The 16,581-nt window shown below is 37.2% G+C and overlaps 1 protein-coding gene and 1 long non-coding RNA gene across 2 annotated transcripts; one reads left to right on the plus strand and one right to left on the minus strand.

The window, feature by feature from the left end:
- Window positions 1-4,690: 4,690 nt before the first annotated feature.
- Window positions 4,691-6,364, minus strand: LOC148049758 (uncharacterized). The gene is made up of 2 exons (XR_015698182.1): window positions 6,270-6,364; window positions 4,691-5,987 (listed from the first exon to the last, which is right to left on the minus strand). It is a non-coding gene; the product is annotated as an uncharacterized LOC148049758 (long non-coding RNA).
- Window positions 6,270-16,311, plus strand: LOC106543350 (extracellular tyrosine-protein kinase PKDCC). Its single transcript, XM_087726262.1, has 7 exons — window positions 6,270-6,819; window positions 8,516-8,638; window positions 9,180-9,451; window positions 12,168-12,247; window positions 12,356-12,460; window positions 13,749-13,925; window positions 16,028-16,311. The coding sequence occupies exons 1-7, from the start codon at window positions 6,346-6,348 to the stop codon at window positions 16,129-16,131; spliced, it is 1,335 nt and encodes a 444-aa protein (XP_087582388.1). The 5' UTR covers window positions 6,270-6,345; the 3' UTR covers window positions 16,132-16,311.
- The last annotated feature ends 270 nt before the right edge of the window (window positions 16,312-16,581 follow it).

Raw genomic sequence — 16,581 nt, forward strand, 5'->3', positions numbered from 1 at the left:
TTTTGAATTTGATAGGATAAGCAATGATTCCAAAAACTGGACACTAGGTGGAACTATAGATTTTAGGTAGAAACATATGCAGGCCTGCAAGATGGTTAATACTGTACAATAAAAATACTGAAGGAGACTTGAGCAATGGAATCAGAAAATAATAAATACAATATCAACAAAGTCATGTGTGGTGATTTTTTCTATGGATAGAGTGTGTCCAAAATATGTTATTGAAGAAATGTGAGATGTAGACCAAATTTTATCTGTAAAGATAGATATGGTATTCAAAATGGATTTACAACTCTCAGGCCAAGAGAATGATTTAGAAAAGCATGTTTCTCTGGATTTACAAATACAGTACCAGTAGTCTGTGGTTTTAAAATTTACAAAGGAAATTCAAATGACAGATCAAGAGATTGTCCTGGATAGTTTTTTCCTACAAATTACCCAGGATTGCAGTCTTATACTGTTTTCAAGAGGATTCTTAGTGCAATTACAAGTAGCAATCCTCATCAGTTTTGAAATTTGGAAACATAGAAAGGATTTCCGAGCCACAATTGCACTATAATGTGTTTAAACATTTTCTAAATCATAAGCAATTAGTAAACAATTGCTGCCATTCTGTTATTTTTATGAGAATTAGTATAATGCTGACTTTTTACATTCTTGCAATCCATTTATAGAGATTTCCATTTTTATTTTCTGTAGTTATTTTTTACTCTATAGACTCACTTTTATAGCCCCTCTTTCTTACCTCCTACAATTCTACCCAAACTTTAAAGAGTTGCTATCATGTTGATGGAAGGTAAAATTTCAATTATGCTTTCCATTTGCTACTATTCCAACTACTATTCCATTCCCTAAAGAAACAAAATACTCATTTTGGAATGAGTTAAGTAGCAGATGGTAACAAATTATTTGCAAATTTTTATTAACTAAAGTTGCACAAACCTGTTCATTTTTCTGTTGCAAATAAATATATTGGGGATGGATGGCTAGATGATAGATAGATGATAGATGATAGATAGATAGATAGATAGATAGATAGATAGATAGATAGATAGATAGATAGATAGATAGATAGATAGATAGATAGATATTTCATGAATATGCAATAGCTGTTGTCATGGTACTGTGATAATAAATTCTGCCATTTAAGTACTTTGCCAAATAAGCATTATTAGTCTTGATTCTTTTGCCATTCAATTTCATTGGATAATCCTAAATTCTACTGAGGAAGATGGAAAAAGGTATCTACTTTTTCTATAACATTCACCTTTATTGAAGAAACTGCCCAAATTCATTATTTTAAATGTAGGCAATTCAACTCTGCCATTATGATAATTATTCTAGTGTTGAATTTTTAAAAATGACATACTTGATTTAGTCTCATCAGTAGGAATGAGATGTGTTCCAGAAAGTCCTTTCCATTTTCAGATATATCTGCTTTCTGAACCCTGAATATTTTCTGTAAGATGTCCTCCATGACCTCATTGGAGCAGAGATACCACCACCATTCCTTTTAGAAGTATAAGAATTCATTCATTTGTTCATTCATTCATTATTTTAGGCAAGCACCAGCCTATTTATTCAGAAGCCACTACTCGATGCTTGCTTGTAGTTCATTAAAGTTTATAGCAATAGCAATTACACTTATATATCGCTTCATAGGGCTTTCAGCCTTCTCTAAGCAGTTTACAGAGTCAGCATATTGCCCCCACAGTCTGGGTCCTCATTTCACCCACCTCGGAAGGATGGAAGGCTGAGTCAACCTTGAGCCGGTGAGATTTGAACAGCCGAACTGCAGATAACAGTCAGCTGAAGTGGCCTGCAGTACTGCACCCTAACCACTGCGCCACCTTGGCTCCTATCAGTAGTTCAGTAGTTCATTAAGTACAAATTATTTTATCCCAACCACACTGCAGAGATAATTGAAATTTGGCCGGAACAGTCATTCTAAGCTACATGGGAGCATTTTAAGATTTTACTCCAGAAGCTACAATCTGAAAGAGATGGGAGGGAAATGCAGTACTCACTTCCACTCACATTTATTTCAACATAAGTAACCACTGTTAGAGTTTCCTTGCAAAAGTTAACAGAAGGATCAAATCCTTGTTTGGTTTTCTACAAATTTAATTGGCCTATAAACTGTAATCTTCTGGTTAGAGAAACGGATATTAATTCGTGTACTCTGAATCTTTAAACTACATTATCATTACTGCTATTGCTTCCAATAAACAAGCTTTTGACCTAGTTACTTATTAAACAGTAGGCTTTTTTGCTCTGCTGATGTTGTGGAATCTATGATGAGATACAAGATGGCATGGTATTGCAACAATTGGCTTTTATTTATGGTATGTAAAATACTTTTTAAAAATTATCTTGAATCTTGAATTAAGTGTTTTTTCCGTGAGACTGGTTTATCAGGGGAACCTGGTCTACCCAACTATGGGATGGAACATACTGCTTCCACCTGGGTTTGAATCCCAGAAAGGGTATGGCTGACAAGAGTTAAATAACTTGAAATAAATCTATATTAGTCTCCCTTATTTTTTTTTCTGTAAAATAAAAATTCAACACTTGAATCATGAACGTCACTAAGGAAAATCTTGCTGTAACAAATTCCTGACCACCACACTGAGAATTTAAACCGTTATGCTACTGATTATTATTCCATCCCCCTTTTTACCTGATGGCCTGGCCAATGTGCAGAACCATGATCATTGATACAAACAGCAGAGAATTCTCAATCTGTATTTTAACCACACATAAGGACAAAACAGATAATTTCAATATGATATATATATATTTGAAGAGATTCTTATTAGTAAATATTAAAATAAATATTAAGTTAACATGTTAACTTAAAAATCAGTCCTATACTGTTTACTTTGCTTTCTTGACATAATACCAGGTGATCATTTGCTAAGTTTAACCAGTCTTGGGAGTTAGTGGCAGGTGGTTGTAGCAAAGAAACTTAATGGTTAAATTATTGTGGCAGGACTGGTTACCTGGACAACAGTAGGTTCCACACAAAAGGAGAAGTAGTTGTCTCACTAGGAAAACACAAGGATGCAACTCTCAGCAGGAACTGGAGAACAAAGAGAATGTAGAAGCCAGCTGGTAGCCATTTGACCTCAGGCAAGATTGAATGTGAGAGGTTTTTTTAAAAGTAGATCTTGATGACAGTCCAGAAGCTAAAGCATCTGGATGGTGCAGTTTAACTCCTTTTCATTTAGATCTTAGGTCTAGTGGACCTCCCTGGAGCATCATCTGGAACACCCCTATGTCTTGTCGTATTCGTATCTAGTCCATATATGCAGCTACCCCTCTGTACTTTGTTCAATGCAGTTCCATAAAAACTTTGTGATCCAAAATCATTACATGTGTGGAATCACATGGCTTATTGAAGTCAAAGGCTTTTCAAGATAGTTAAGAAGTGTGTAGGCAAGTCAGAGTTATTATTTAAAAATCTTGGATTACAACACAGTAAACTGGTCTAGTAATTACATTCTATGATGCAACTGAACAGCTGCTGAGTTTAATCTATAGCACAATGTATTTATCCTGTGGTGTAGTTCCCCACCCACTTTCTTAACAGCACCCACTAGTTGGAATGGAAAAGTTCACAGTATGAGGATTCCATGTTATGTGCCAAATGTCCATACTATGGCCAAAGGATGACAATGGGTAAGGCAAGTGCAATGGATAACAAATTGTAGGAAGGTCTCATCTGAGCCCAACCAAATTTTGTCAAGATTTAAATGGGTGGGCAGATAGACAGGCCATCTCATGACTCTTTCCTTTTTAAAGTAATTATTCTGTTTTACCTTCTCGCTGTATCTCATTTCTGAACTAAGTTGCTCTTTCAGGACAAACCTGGAAACGTTATCAAGGAAGATATGGATCTCTACAAAGAGTACCTATCCATGGGGAAAACAAACCTTCCCTGTTGTTGGGAAAGGGGTAGTTAATCCTAATCTATGCAAAAGATACCTAGAGTTCTGTTGCCAAGCATGTGGGAGTTTGATTTGGTCTTTCCATATTCATTTGATATCTGAAAGATTTTTAAGTAGCAGTATTTGTAAATTAAAAATATGTTTATCATTCCAGAGCAGCAACCTGCATTTAAAATCAATTTGGAATGAAAGGAGATCTTTTAAGACTTGTTACAGTCAGTGGAAGAATAAATTACAGAATATATTTCCAGAGAAATATGTTCAATGACTTATTTCTCATTGCCAATATAATGCCAGATTGTCACAGTCCACTTAAAGCCCAGGTGCACAAATGTAGGGAGTCTTTATAATAGTTCTCTAATAATATTTTCCAATATTAACGAAGGAATGTTTTTCTTCCATATGTTTGAATAATGTAATAATTGTAATGATAGGAACTTAGTTACATGTTCAGAAAAAAATCCCAATTGTAAAAGCAGATTTCATTCATATGCATAAGAGACTAATGCAATGTTTTCTAGGAAGGGTACAAGAAAAGTCGAATAAAAATATAACAGGAATGCTGTAGATGTCTTAAAATATGGCAAATCATACTGATAGATCTCAGTGCCTTTAAATTCATATGTAAATTCTTATACTGTATTTCTTCCACTTATCTATCTTCACACTTCATATATTCAGAAAACTGCAAGAAATAGCATCTTGAGAATCCCTATTCTTTTGAAATAAAAAGAAAAGCCTTTCCTAGTTCCAAATGCTTGAAATTTATTGTAAGAAAAAGTAAAAGCTTCACAGAAGTAATTTTCATTTGTACAATTGTAACTGTAATCCTTGACAGAATGTTAAGAATGCATCCCCAGTTTAAAGCATTCTGAGCAGTGCAATTGGAAATTAATCATCAGGTATTTATTATAAGTGTATATAAATAAAAATAGGCACAACATTATTAATAAAACTAAAGGATCTTCATGCAAATTAGACTTTAGAATACTCCCCAAAATACCGTAATAATACAATGGGTGAATATTTTGGAAAATCCATAAAAACAAATTCTAAAATGCTTTAACTAAAACATATTCTCTTAAACAAAGCCAGTTTAAGAGGGCATTTCACTATGGGGTAAAACACAGCCCAAAGACTGTTCCTAATCCTGTATTATCTCAAAAACATGAGTGCAATATACATCCATTGATATTGTTCAAAACACCCTAAAACGTTTTGTTTAAATAATTCCAAAATCCTAGCATTAAAAATGGCAATGGAATGAAAGAGATTTACCCCGTTACTTTTTAAAGTATGATGAAACCTGAGGGATACCAAAGTACCACAACAATGGGGTACCAGTCTTATCCCACAGACAAAAATTGTGGACTCTCAGAATGTCTTGGAAGCCTTCGCCACAGCTATGGGATAGGACAGGCTTCATATCCTTTCTTCATATTCTGCATTTGCACTCTATTTTACTAGTTATTTGATTTGCATACCGTCCTTACACCAAGAACCATAGCTTGTTCTCCAAGGCAGACTGAGCTTCTAAACTGTAGTTTGCTAGAGGTTGGCTTTATGCACACACCTTTCGACAGATCTATACCTTCAATAACAAGCAGGAGCTCTAATAACCTTGAAATGTTTGTGGCAAACATTTCAAAGTAAGTAGCATAATTTTTTCTGCAACACTTTGAAGTGTTTTTTTCCCCTCCCTAGATGAAGGTTTTCCTATATTCTCATCCCTCCAGCAACAACTGTAAAATTAAAAGGGGAGGGGACGAAGAGCACTCCCAAATGCCCTTGTTTAATACTTATAACCCAAGCTTTTCAAAACCAGCATGTGTGAAGTGGTCGATCAAAAGGCATTGCTTGAAAAAAAAAAAAATTGGAGGCTTTATTCCGGAGGGTTGACAAGATAGGCGATGGGCCACCGTTCACCACTGGATGTCGGGGGTCATCTTCAAGTGATATTTGCAATTAATCCATGTGAACCTCGTAGCCAAGCCAAATCCCCTCTTGGAACAGTCGTCGCACCATTACACCTTGTCACTGGAGAAAAGAAAAAAGGTGGTTTGGGTTCGCCTCCCATCCCCCGCCCCGAGGGGGGAGAGGGAGAGAGAGAGGGAGAGGGATGGAGGGAGGGAGGGGAGAGAGGGAGGGAGAGAGGGAGAGAGAGAGAGAGTGTGTGTCCTCCAAATCGCGTATGTGCATAATTTGGGGGCGGAGACCTCTTACTTTTGCAATCTTGCTTTCTACCCGATCATTTGCAAGGCCAGTCTGAGAGGTGGGCAGTTCCTTGCTGGAAACCCGCCTCCTTGTCTGAAGCCTCACCTTTCTCCTTTCACCAAACTCAGCCTTATACTCGGGCCAGCTGCTCGCCAGTGCGTTGCATCGTTCCTTCTTCGCCATGCCGGGTCCTGAGGCGCTCCTTGCGCTCTTGATCTCGCCCGTTCTGCTGACCGTGGCCCTTGTTCTCTCGGGCCCCTGGAGGCTCTTCGATTCCCAGCCGCCTCTGGATTTGATGAGGGAGCTGGAACAGCGGCAGCAAGACCTGAATTGCCTGGCAGCCTCTGCCCAAGCGCGCGCTTCTCCGTCCGCCGCAAGGCGCGCAGAGGTCGCAGAGCCTTTGGGTTGCGCGCAACTGAGCGGCCTGAGCGATGTGGGCGTGGTAGGCGCTGGCATCACGAAGTTGGTGTTGAGAGCAGTTTTGTCGCCCGGTGGCGAGGAAATCGCCCTGAAATCCGTGCACTGGGCAGGCAGCGACGTGAGTCGCTGTGTTCAACGCTACGGCCACGCGGAAGGTTGTTTCCAGCTCGCTGCTTACAAGCTGTTGAAGGAGACCATCCTGTTGCAGACTCTGGATCACGAAGGGATCATCAAGGCACGTAGTACCCGCCTGCGCGCTCGGAAAGAAAGGCAGGAGATCCAGCTTAGGAGCCTAACTGGATGTTTTGGATAGTTGTAAATGCTATACCTTTCTTAAGATATTTTACTAATTGCCCTTCTTCCCACTTTCAACCACGTGATGGTTGAACGTGCTTAATCCAAGATTATTGATCTTTACACAATGTGAGGTAATAGCCCAATCCTACTTTCATATCCCCGATTAGTGTAGCTCATTGTCATACTGGTAATGGATATCAATATAAGTTGAGTACTTATGGCAGAGAGTAGCATATAAATTTTTAAATAAAATTAATGAGTCCACTGATTATCACATGTCCAGATTTTAAGATGTGGCCACGCAAACATTCTTGTTTTGAGTGTGGGCCAATCCTAGTTTTTAGGAGGAAATGTTACAGTTATATTTTATTTTGTGAATTGTTTTGTGGGCACTGCAACAAGCATGCCTATTCTGAAATTCCTTTGATTAGTTTAATGGGGATCTGTTGTAGGTTTAGGTACAACACACATAAAATCAGTCAGGTAATGACTGATCAACTGAAAAAACTTAATGGATTTGTTGGAGGTGACAATGTATATTTGGGGTAAAATGCAGGATTGCTGCTATATTATTCAAGTACTTCAACATGCGCCTTGTAATCTCCAGAAATTTGCTACTCTAAAATATGAAGGCAGTTTAGTTTAATGATTTTAAAGATGATTAGTGAAATCAATGGTGAGTTAGGCTTTTGGTGGCCATGTTTCACAAATATCTGCCTAACCTCTTGAGTATCACAGTGGTGATGAATCTGCAAGTCTTGAGATGTTGATAATCTGCAAGTGTGCTGCATCCCTCCCACTGAAGGTGCTGGTTGATGCTGCTGGCATTGTTATTCTTGTGATGCCTGGACATCCCCAGCCTTTAAAAGTGCTGTGCTGATTCTTGGCAGGTCTTGGAAACTGAGCATGGTTGGCCTTATTGAGTTCTTGGATTGACGACCATATGGGAATTTTAGGACTGTTGGTTAGACTAAGAAGTGGACAAGAGCATGTCAGAGAAAGGCAGAGACAAACCATTGCCATACCGTTGTCAAAAAAAAAAAAGAACAATAATGAAAAATATCATATTTAAATTCTTGGAGGGTCACAGGGTTCCATTCTGGAATACTATATGTTGGGAAACAGCAATGGGAAAATTTTCATGCTTATATGCCTTGCTTGTAAGTTTTCTTCGGGCAGCCCAGTTTGGCTCCTGGGGCTCTGGTGCAAGCAGCCTTCAAGATGTTTCCTCTCCCATGGTTACCTGTCACTTTCTTGGTCCGATTACTGTTTATGACCCTACAGAACTTGTAATTGGAGGAAACCCACAAAAAGCAATTTTCTCTTTGAAAGAAAATTACTCTTGCTTGATTTTGTGGTAAATAAACATAAGTAAGAATAAAGAGTTATCTGGCAGGTATAAACCCTCAATTTCAAGATGCAGATGAATTAACTTGATAAATTATAACTTCTACCACCATGCTTGGGTTCAACTATGTAAGGCATACATTTACTGTAGCAAGAGCAATTGAGTTTTTAAACAAGTCTTCATTTGGCCTTTCTTACCATTAGCAAAATATATTTGTTTTTTTTCTAAGAATAATTTCTATATTTTGCATCTGTATTAATACTTCATTCTGTTTTTCTCCTGACAGCTGCATGGAAAATGCTATAATAATAGCCTATATCCAGAAATGAAAGTGGTTTCCATGTTGGAGCTTGGAAGCCCTTTGGAGATGATTCAGCTTCTGCAGCTCCCTTGGGAAGAGCGATTTAAAGTAAGGAGACAAAGACAAAGCGGGTTTTATCAGTAGTGATAAACCCAATCCTGAATCATTCCATGATAGAAGGAAGGGTCTGGGGAAGATCTTTGCTCTTAAAAATATGATGTTAAACTTCTGTGTAAATCCTATAGATGTGCCATTCCTGCAGACATTCTAGCTCATATAAATCTTTGGGCCTGGAAGATTTTTGTATTGTAACACATCAGTGTCAATATATCTGTAAACATATTTTGGCAGGAGAAAATTCTCTGCACGGACATTTCTGGACTGTTTCAAAGGCAACTTATCTACAGTATACTACTAGTAGTCTGTTCAACTTAGAATGTATATTTATGGGGAAATTGACTAATTCCATTACATGTTTACATTAGATGAACATATACACGAAGAGCTTACGTTTTTGCCATAGCAGATGGCATGCTGTAATTCCAATGAATTGTGCATTAAGCTGCAAAATAGTAGGAAGAAAGAAAAGTAGACTGCTGATGTTATAATGTAAGAAAACCTCTTTATTTGTTTACCATCTCTCTTTCAGATTTGTCTGGATCTGGTAGAAATGCTCAATTACTTGGCAAATTCTCCTCTAGGTTCCATTGCTCTTCTAGATTTCCAACCAAGACAATTTGTTATGGTGAATGGGCTCCTGAAAGTTACAGACCTGGATGATGTGAGCACTGAGGAGCTGTCTTGCAAAACAGATCAAGATTGCATTCTCAAATTCCCCACAAAAACCTTCTTTCTCAAATGTGCCAGCCATGGGAACTGCAAAGAAATAAATGAGAAACGGAATCTTTTCAATGCATACAGGTAAGTTGGACACATTTAAAAGAAGAGCTGAAGAACATAATCACACATGCCATTTATTTTTAGTAATTTCCTTTACGTAGTTTCCTTTAGTAGTTTCCTTTTTTGTCAGACTTTTCCAACTACTGTCTTTCTGGTATTTGCAATCCTCAGAATTCTAGCTATGAAAACCAGTGTTTCTGGAACTCTGGATCTTTTACTCAATACATCTGGAAAGTGCTAATTTAGAGGAAGTTATTCTACATTACTATAATTCTTTAAACATTAGTACCTGGTGCATAGAAGTATTTCGACTAAAGTTATGGTTATCATTCATAAATGCTTTTTCCCCTGAAATCACATATTAAGCTACTTTTGGTTTGCTTTTGAAAATTCATCAGTCTTGGGGAATAACATACTGGACAAACTTAGAGGAATGCTTAGATCCAGGCAAACAGGTAGTACTAACAAGTGTCTGCTAACCTTACTAGGAACAAACTAAGAATGTACGTTATAGCAGACACAGATCCGAAAAAGTGTTCTTTGCATTAATTAGTATGGATACAGATAGTCCTTGACTTACGACCACAATGGAGCCCAAAATTTCCGTTGAGACATTTATTAAGTTGAGTTTTGCCTCATTTTATGACCTTTCTTACTGCAGTTGTTAAATGAATTACTGCAGTTGATAAGTTAGTAACCCAGTTGTTAAATGAATCTGGCTTCCCCATTGACTTTGCTTGTGCGAAGGTCATAAAAGGGGATCACATAACCCTGGGACCGAGCAATGGTCATAAATATGCTATGCATCTGAATTAGGATCACATAAAATTCAGTGGTAAAAAGAGTAAGGTTCTACATTTAGGCAAGAAAAACAAAATGCACAGGTACAGTATAGGTGATACCTTGCTCAACAGTAGTAACTGTGAAAGGGATCTTGGAGTCCCAGTGGACAACCATTTAAATATGAGCCAGCAGTGTGCAATAGCTGCCAAAAAAGCCAACACAGTTCTAGGCTGCATAAACAGAGGGATAGAAACAAGATCACGTGAAGTGTTAATACCACTTTATAATGCCTTGGTAAGGCCACACTTGGAATACTGCATTCAGTTTTGGTTGCCCCAATGGAAAAAAGATGTGGAGACTCTAGAAAGAGTACGGAGAACAGCAACAAAGATGCTTAGGGGACTGGAGACTAAAACATATGAAGAACGGTTGCAGGAACTGGGTATGTCTAGTTTAATGAAAAGAAGGTCTAGGGGTGACATGATAGCAGTATTCCAATATCTCAGGGGCTGCCACAAAGAAGAGGGAGTCAAACTATTCTCCAAAGCACCTGAGGACAGGACAAGAAGCAATGGGTGGAAACTAATCAAGGAGAGAAGCAACTTAGAACTGAGGAGAAATTTCCTGACAGTTAGAACAATTAATCAATAGAACAGCTTGCCTCCAGAAGTTGTGAATGCCCCAACACTGGAAGTATTTAAGAAGATGTTGGATAGCCATTTGTCTGAAACGGTATAGGGTTTCCTGCCTAGGCAGGGGGTTGGACTAGAAGACCTCCAAGGTCCCTTCCAACTCTGCTATTGTATTGTATTGTATTGTATCATGGGGATACTGCAAAGATTGTAAGTGTGAAAATGGTCATAAATCACATTTTTCAGTGCCATTGTAACTTTAAATATTCACTAAAGAAGCTGTTGGAAGTCAAGGACTACCTGTAGAACATTGTTCAAAATTTTCCTGAGATAAAACTAGTAGCGCTTATGTGAAAGAGGCTCTTGAGCCTTCTTCCCGCATGACTGACCTTATTAGAAAATGAATAGTAGCACAGCTCATTCTCAGAGCAGCTAATATATGGAGAACACCAGGTTGGAGAAAGTTGATTATCCCCTGGGAAACTAAGGTTGAGAGACACTTGCAATGTATGTCTATTTAAAACACGATTTCTTGGCTGGATTCATATATTATACATGATAGACTGCTGGTCTTTTATAAAGGCTTTATAAAGGCTTAAAAACTCAAAGGCCTCCCCTGGCATTTGGCCAGGATGTTGGACAAGATTGGTTTGATAATGGTTGTTTTTCATTGAATATATTTTTTTCTCTTTTATCTCCAGAGTGACAATTAGTGAGTTAGATGGCAATTAGTGAATTCGTATAAATTGAATAAATAAATAAGCCAAGGTGTGTTATGGCTTAACATGATATGTAAATCCTGCAGGTGACTTTGCCATAATTAGCTCATGAGAGTGGGATCAAAGATTCAGGCAGTTCTTTAAAATTAGTGTATTGGTGAGTTTCTTTGAATTAGTTAATGAATTTTCTCTTGCCAAGTCACATGGACTGATGCCTCTCTTATCTCATTAAATTCTCAGGCGCAAAAACTGAGCAAATGGTGTTTACAAATGGGATATTTTGAATATGTTCCAATTCACTTCTGGGAGGCTTATGGACAAAACTGGAAGCATCATTTCAATAACAAAGATATTTGAAAAACAACGTTAATTTATGAGTTTAATTTTGGGGTGGAACAAACGTATCGATAAAAATAAATAAAAAGCCATTGTTGATGTAAAGTAGGATAAGATATATTTTTCTGTTCTGAATTCAGCTCTAGCCAAGAAGCTTCAGTTTCAATTTGTTAAAAGTTATAAGATTTAGGGTTTTTGTTATCAGTCTTCACTAAAATTTGGAAGATTTCTGTTTTAATACGTAAGGCTTCGATTTTTTTTTTTTAGGTATTTCTTCACTTATCTCTTACCTTATACTGCACCCATTGCTTTGCAACCAATTTTGAAGGACATCTTGAATGCCACCGGTACGTGCTAGTTCAAAATATTAAAGATACGTTTAAAATGTTTATATGAAGAAGAACTGCTTTATAGTATTTTTCGCCTTAAAACATTTCTCTCCCCTCTGCATGTAGGTGATTTACGATATGGAGTGAATGAAACTTTACAAGCTTTCCAAAAAGTTTTGCATTTGTACAAGTCAGGACTTTATCTGCAGAAGAAGCCTTCTCACTTAAAAGGTATGGATCTCATAACTAGCGAGTAAGTTCAGACTAAATGCCCAAGGACCTGACTCAGTTAAAATGTGCTTAATTTAAAGCCCATTGTAATCAATGGAAGACGTAGCTGGGTCAATCTAAATCCCTTTGAGACTTGAGCCATTGAGATTTTGATAAAATTAGCTTTCCCAACAAAGGGACCGCTGACTGCATTGAGTAGAATTTACTTCATTTTGGGTGCTTTTCTTTTGAACAACTCTCATGCATTAATACACCTATAATGGGTAGTGAGGGCATGCCTGTGCTGACACTAATGAGTCTATCAGCCGTATTCCTCTATTATTATTTATACAATATACATCTGAAAAGTCAATCAACTTCAGAGCAGCCAAGCCTACATGCTTGATTCCCTTTTAAGATAATATTGTGCATATAACTATAGCAGTTGAGATTGGCAATCTGATTGGCATGAACACCCTAGGCTCCTCACTTAATGCCCCCTGAGCTCCTGCCCCAGATGATATTTTAAAATTTTTAAATAAAACCAATATATAAGGAAATGACATTTTATAAAGAAAAACTTTGACTATTCGTGACAATGCTTTTAGGCTCCGGTGTTTTCCTGGGATATTAGAGAGCTTTGGGAGAGCGGAAGCTAATTCACTTGTGGTAAAGATTTTCCTGACCATGGTGGATATTTTATGAATAGGCAGATTTCCCATCGCAGCCATTTTTATAAGTACACCCATTATAATCTTCAACTTTCCAAATGCATCTTAGACTCCAAAGATGGTCTATTGCAACATTAGAGTATGGAGTTTGTGGTCATAGCCCCATTTCTATTTCATATATCCATGGATTGAGTAATGGCTTATATTCTGAACGGTCTAGTTTTTAGGTGGTATGCTTATGTCAGTTTCATTATTTCATTATTGATTTCTTTTGAAATGCTTTTAAAATGGGGGAGATATTGATAGAGCTTGAAAATTCTGGCAGGACTGCTTGCTTTTTCGTGTAATAAATTCTATACGCTTCTAAATGAAAAAAATAGAGTCAAGGATGGCATGAAGGCTATCCAAAGAGATAAGAGTTAAATGTTATGGATTTACACTGCTAATAAAGAGTACTTCTGGTATGTGTAAGAGAGACAAGATTTATGATTGTTTTGCTAGACATGCCTGGGAAGATAAATTTTGGTTGGGAGTAAAAAATTTAAAACATCCTTTACATTTTTCTCATTTCTTAAATACTTCTGAGTTTCCAACAGGTATATAGTAGTAATCCTTTATCTTTTTTCCCCTCCCCCCAGAATATTTTGTTGCAAAGGGATTCCACAGTATGGATACAGAGGACTATAAATGTTGGCCTTCGTATAGCCCTTTGAGATGCATGTTGTCTGTTCATAACGTAGAGGAAGCTGCCTCCATTTGCAGTTACCATCCACAGTGCCAACATTTTATCATCACTTCACAGAGAACATGGACAGGTGAGAATAGATGGCATTATGAACACCACCTAGGCCTTTCCCTCAAAAATCCATAGAAGATTCACAGAAGATATAGGCATGTTTTTACTTGGATTCGAGTAAATTTAAACTCTGGAGGAAAGAAATGTTCATGTCAGTGTAACACTACCAGCTGCTTCCAAAGATCTTCACATATTTTCTGCAATGTTTGAAAGGGCATTCATATGCATACAGCTCTGACCATAATCAGGAATTCTAACAAGGCAGATTTTCTGATTCAAAATAGGTTACCAGCATTTTTAAATAAAAGCAATTACTAAAATCTTTGCAGAACCATGAACAGCTTTATAAATACCAAACATAAAAAGGTGCAAGGGATATTTCCACATCCTTTTATTTTAGTTCTACTTTGGGGCAAGTGACCATTCAAAACATTCAAGGTAAATAGCTTTTTAATGAGTTGGCTTCATCTGTTTTATCAGCTTCACAGATTTTGCTCTTGCTTAAACCGAAGTTTGTTAGCTTTTGAAGAATACATTTTTAATTATTTTTTTCCTCTACCATCAGGCACAGATTTGAGATATGCTATACTGAGATGCATATTTTGAATCATGAAGCTACATCAAATCCCCTCCCTCCCTCCCCAATTGAAACTGTTTTACTCTCTGATTAAATTATTTTGTAACTACCAAAGGCAGAATAAGTGATTCATGTTGTATACAAACTTTTGTATAAAATACAATACAATAGCAGAGTTGGAAGGGATCTTGGAGGTCTTCTAGTCCAACCCCCTGCCTAGGCAGGAAACCCTACACCAATTTCAGACAAATGGCCATCCAACATCTTCTTAAAGACTTCCAGTGTTGGGGCATTCACAACTTCTGGAGGCAAGCTGTTCCACTGATTAATTGTTTTAACTGCCAGGAAATTTCTCCTCAGTTCTAAGTTGCTTCTCTCCTTGGATACTAACTTGGATACCTTGGTTATCCAAGTTAAAAGTTCTAAAAATAAGAACTTCTCTTATAATATTTATGATAATAATCTTTATATCTCCAAAGCAACATGTCCTTTAATTAACATTGATTACAATCTTCCATCGAATGATGATGTTACCTAATTGGGGTAATGAAATAACCGCAAGAAAACAACCAAACCCAGAGAGCACCAAGGGCCCCTCATTTCAACCCTGAACTATAAATATTCTTCTTTATTGGTACTATATCACACTATAGGACAAAAAAAAGGCTTGAATGTTTAAACTCGTGATGGCTATATGAATATAGGCATGCATTTAGGGCAGAGTAGAGGTGATTTTTCAGTGTTTCCTTTTGAGATATAATCTGATCCAATAGCTTAGCCTGAAGGCCAAGTGCTCCCTGGTGTTTTCCCATCCAAGTGCTAATTGGAACTGGCCTTGTTTAATTTCCAAGCCCAGACAACCAGATGTTGCCACCAGATTATTTTTATTTAATAAATTCCTGTATACAAATTAGCAAGGAAAAGGAAAGGAAGTAAGTCTAAAGATTTTCCCAACCTGGAGTCTGCCAGATATGCTGGATTCCATATCCCATCATTTACATATAGAACACAGCTGGTTGAAGATAAAGGGAATTTTAGGTCACTAGAAAGCATCAGGGTGGGCAAGGTTGTTTTTAAACAGTTTTAAAGCATAAGGCAGCTTTTCCCAATGTTTCCAGATGTTTTGGATGACAACACCCACTAAGCTTCAGTATGTGTTAAATATGCCCTGAAGATGTTGATTGATTCTGTGGCATACTTTATACACTCTAGCTGCCCCCTTGATAATCACAGCACTATGTTATTGAATTACTTTTATCAATTTCTTCCTATCCTTCCTCTCTCCACCTTCATGGCCAGAAGAGAAATTTACATTATAGGACTTTAGAGTATGGTATGGGACATGTTTTGGCCCTTATTGGGTGTATGTGTACTGTATAGGAATACAGGAATCCTGTGGTGACCAGGAACTAACGCATTTCTGGAGTACAATAACATTTCCATTGTATCATTTAATCTTAACCTGTGTAGGGATGATTTTATATACTGTTGTCAATAGTCTTAGTCCTCTTTCACAGCATTTCAATTCTTCTTCTCCCCTTCAGGGCGTCCTCTTGCTATTTTTCAAAGCAATTTGACCTACTTAATTCCAGGTAGCACCATGGAGGTTTATGTTAAACGATCTGCATTTTCAAGAGGAAGCCTTTGATTGAGATGCTGGAGACAACTTGGCATTGTTACTGGGACTGATGCGATCAACACCAATGGATTACATTATTTCTGCTGTGAAGCCATTATCTACATTTTATGTAGATAATGTATTATTTACATTTTATGTGAACAACTATTTCAATAATCACATCTCTTTATTTAAGAACTTATCCAACCCGGGGCATTTTCTAAGCTGTTTCATACTTACAACTCTGCAAGTCTTAATTTCAGCCACCACTCTGATTGGATGAATCGGCTTTATATATATTAAATCTTGTGTTTCTAATTTTTTATATGTTTTAAAAAAGAAAAAGCACATAAGCATTTATTTTTGTATGGAATTGTCCTTCAGGGACACATTAATATAAGTTTTCTTTAATATATGCATTTTTATAGACACAATTTCCCTTAATATAGACATTATACATTGTTTTATAACTAAGAAATG

The sequence above is a fragment of the Thamnophis sirtalis genome, unplaced genomic scaffold (genome assembly GCF_051295495.1).
Source record: "Thamnophis sirtalis isolate CommonGarterSnake01/CBP01778 unplaced genomic scaffold, rThaSir2_p1.2 scaffold_1, whole genome shotgun sequence".
Lineage (NCBI taxonomy): Eukaryota > Metazoa > Chordata > Lepidosauria > Squamata > Natricidae > Thamnophis > Thamnophis sirtalis.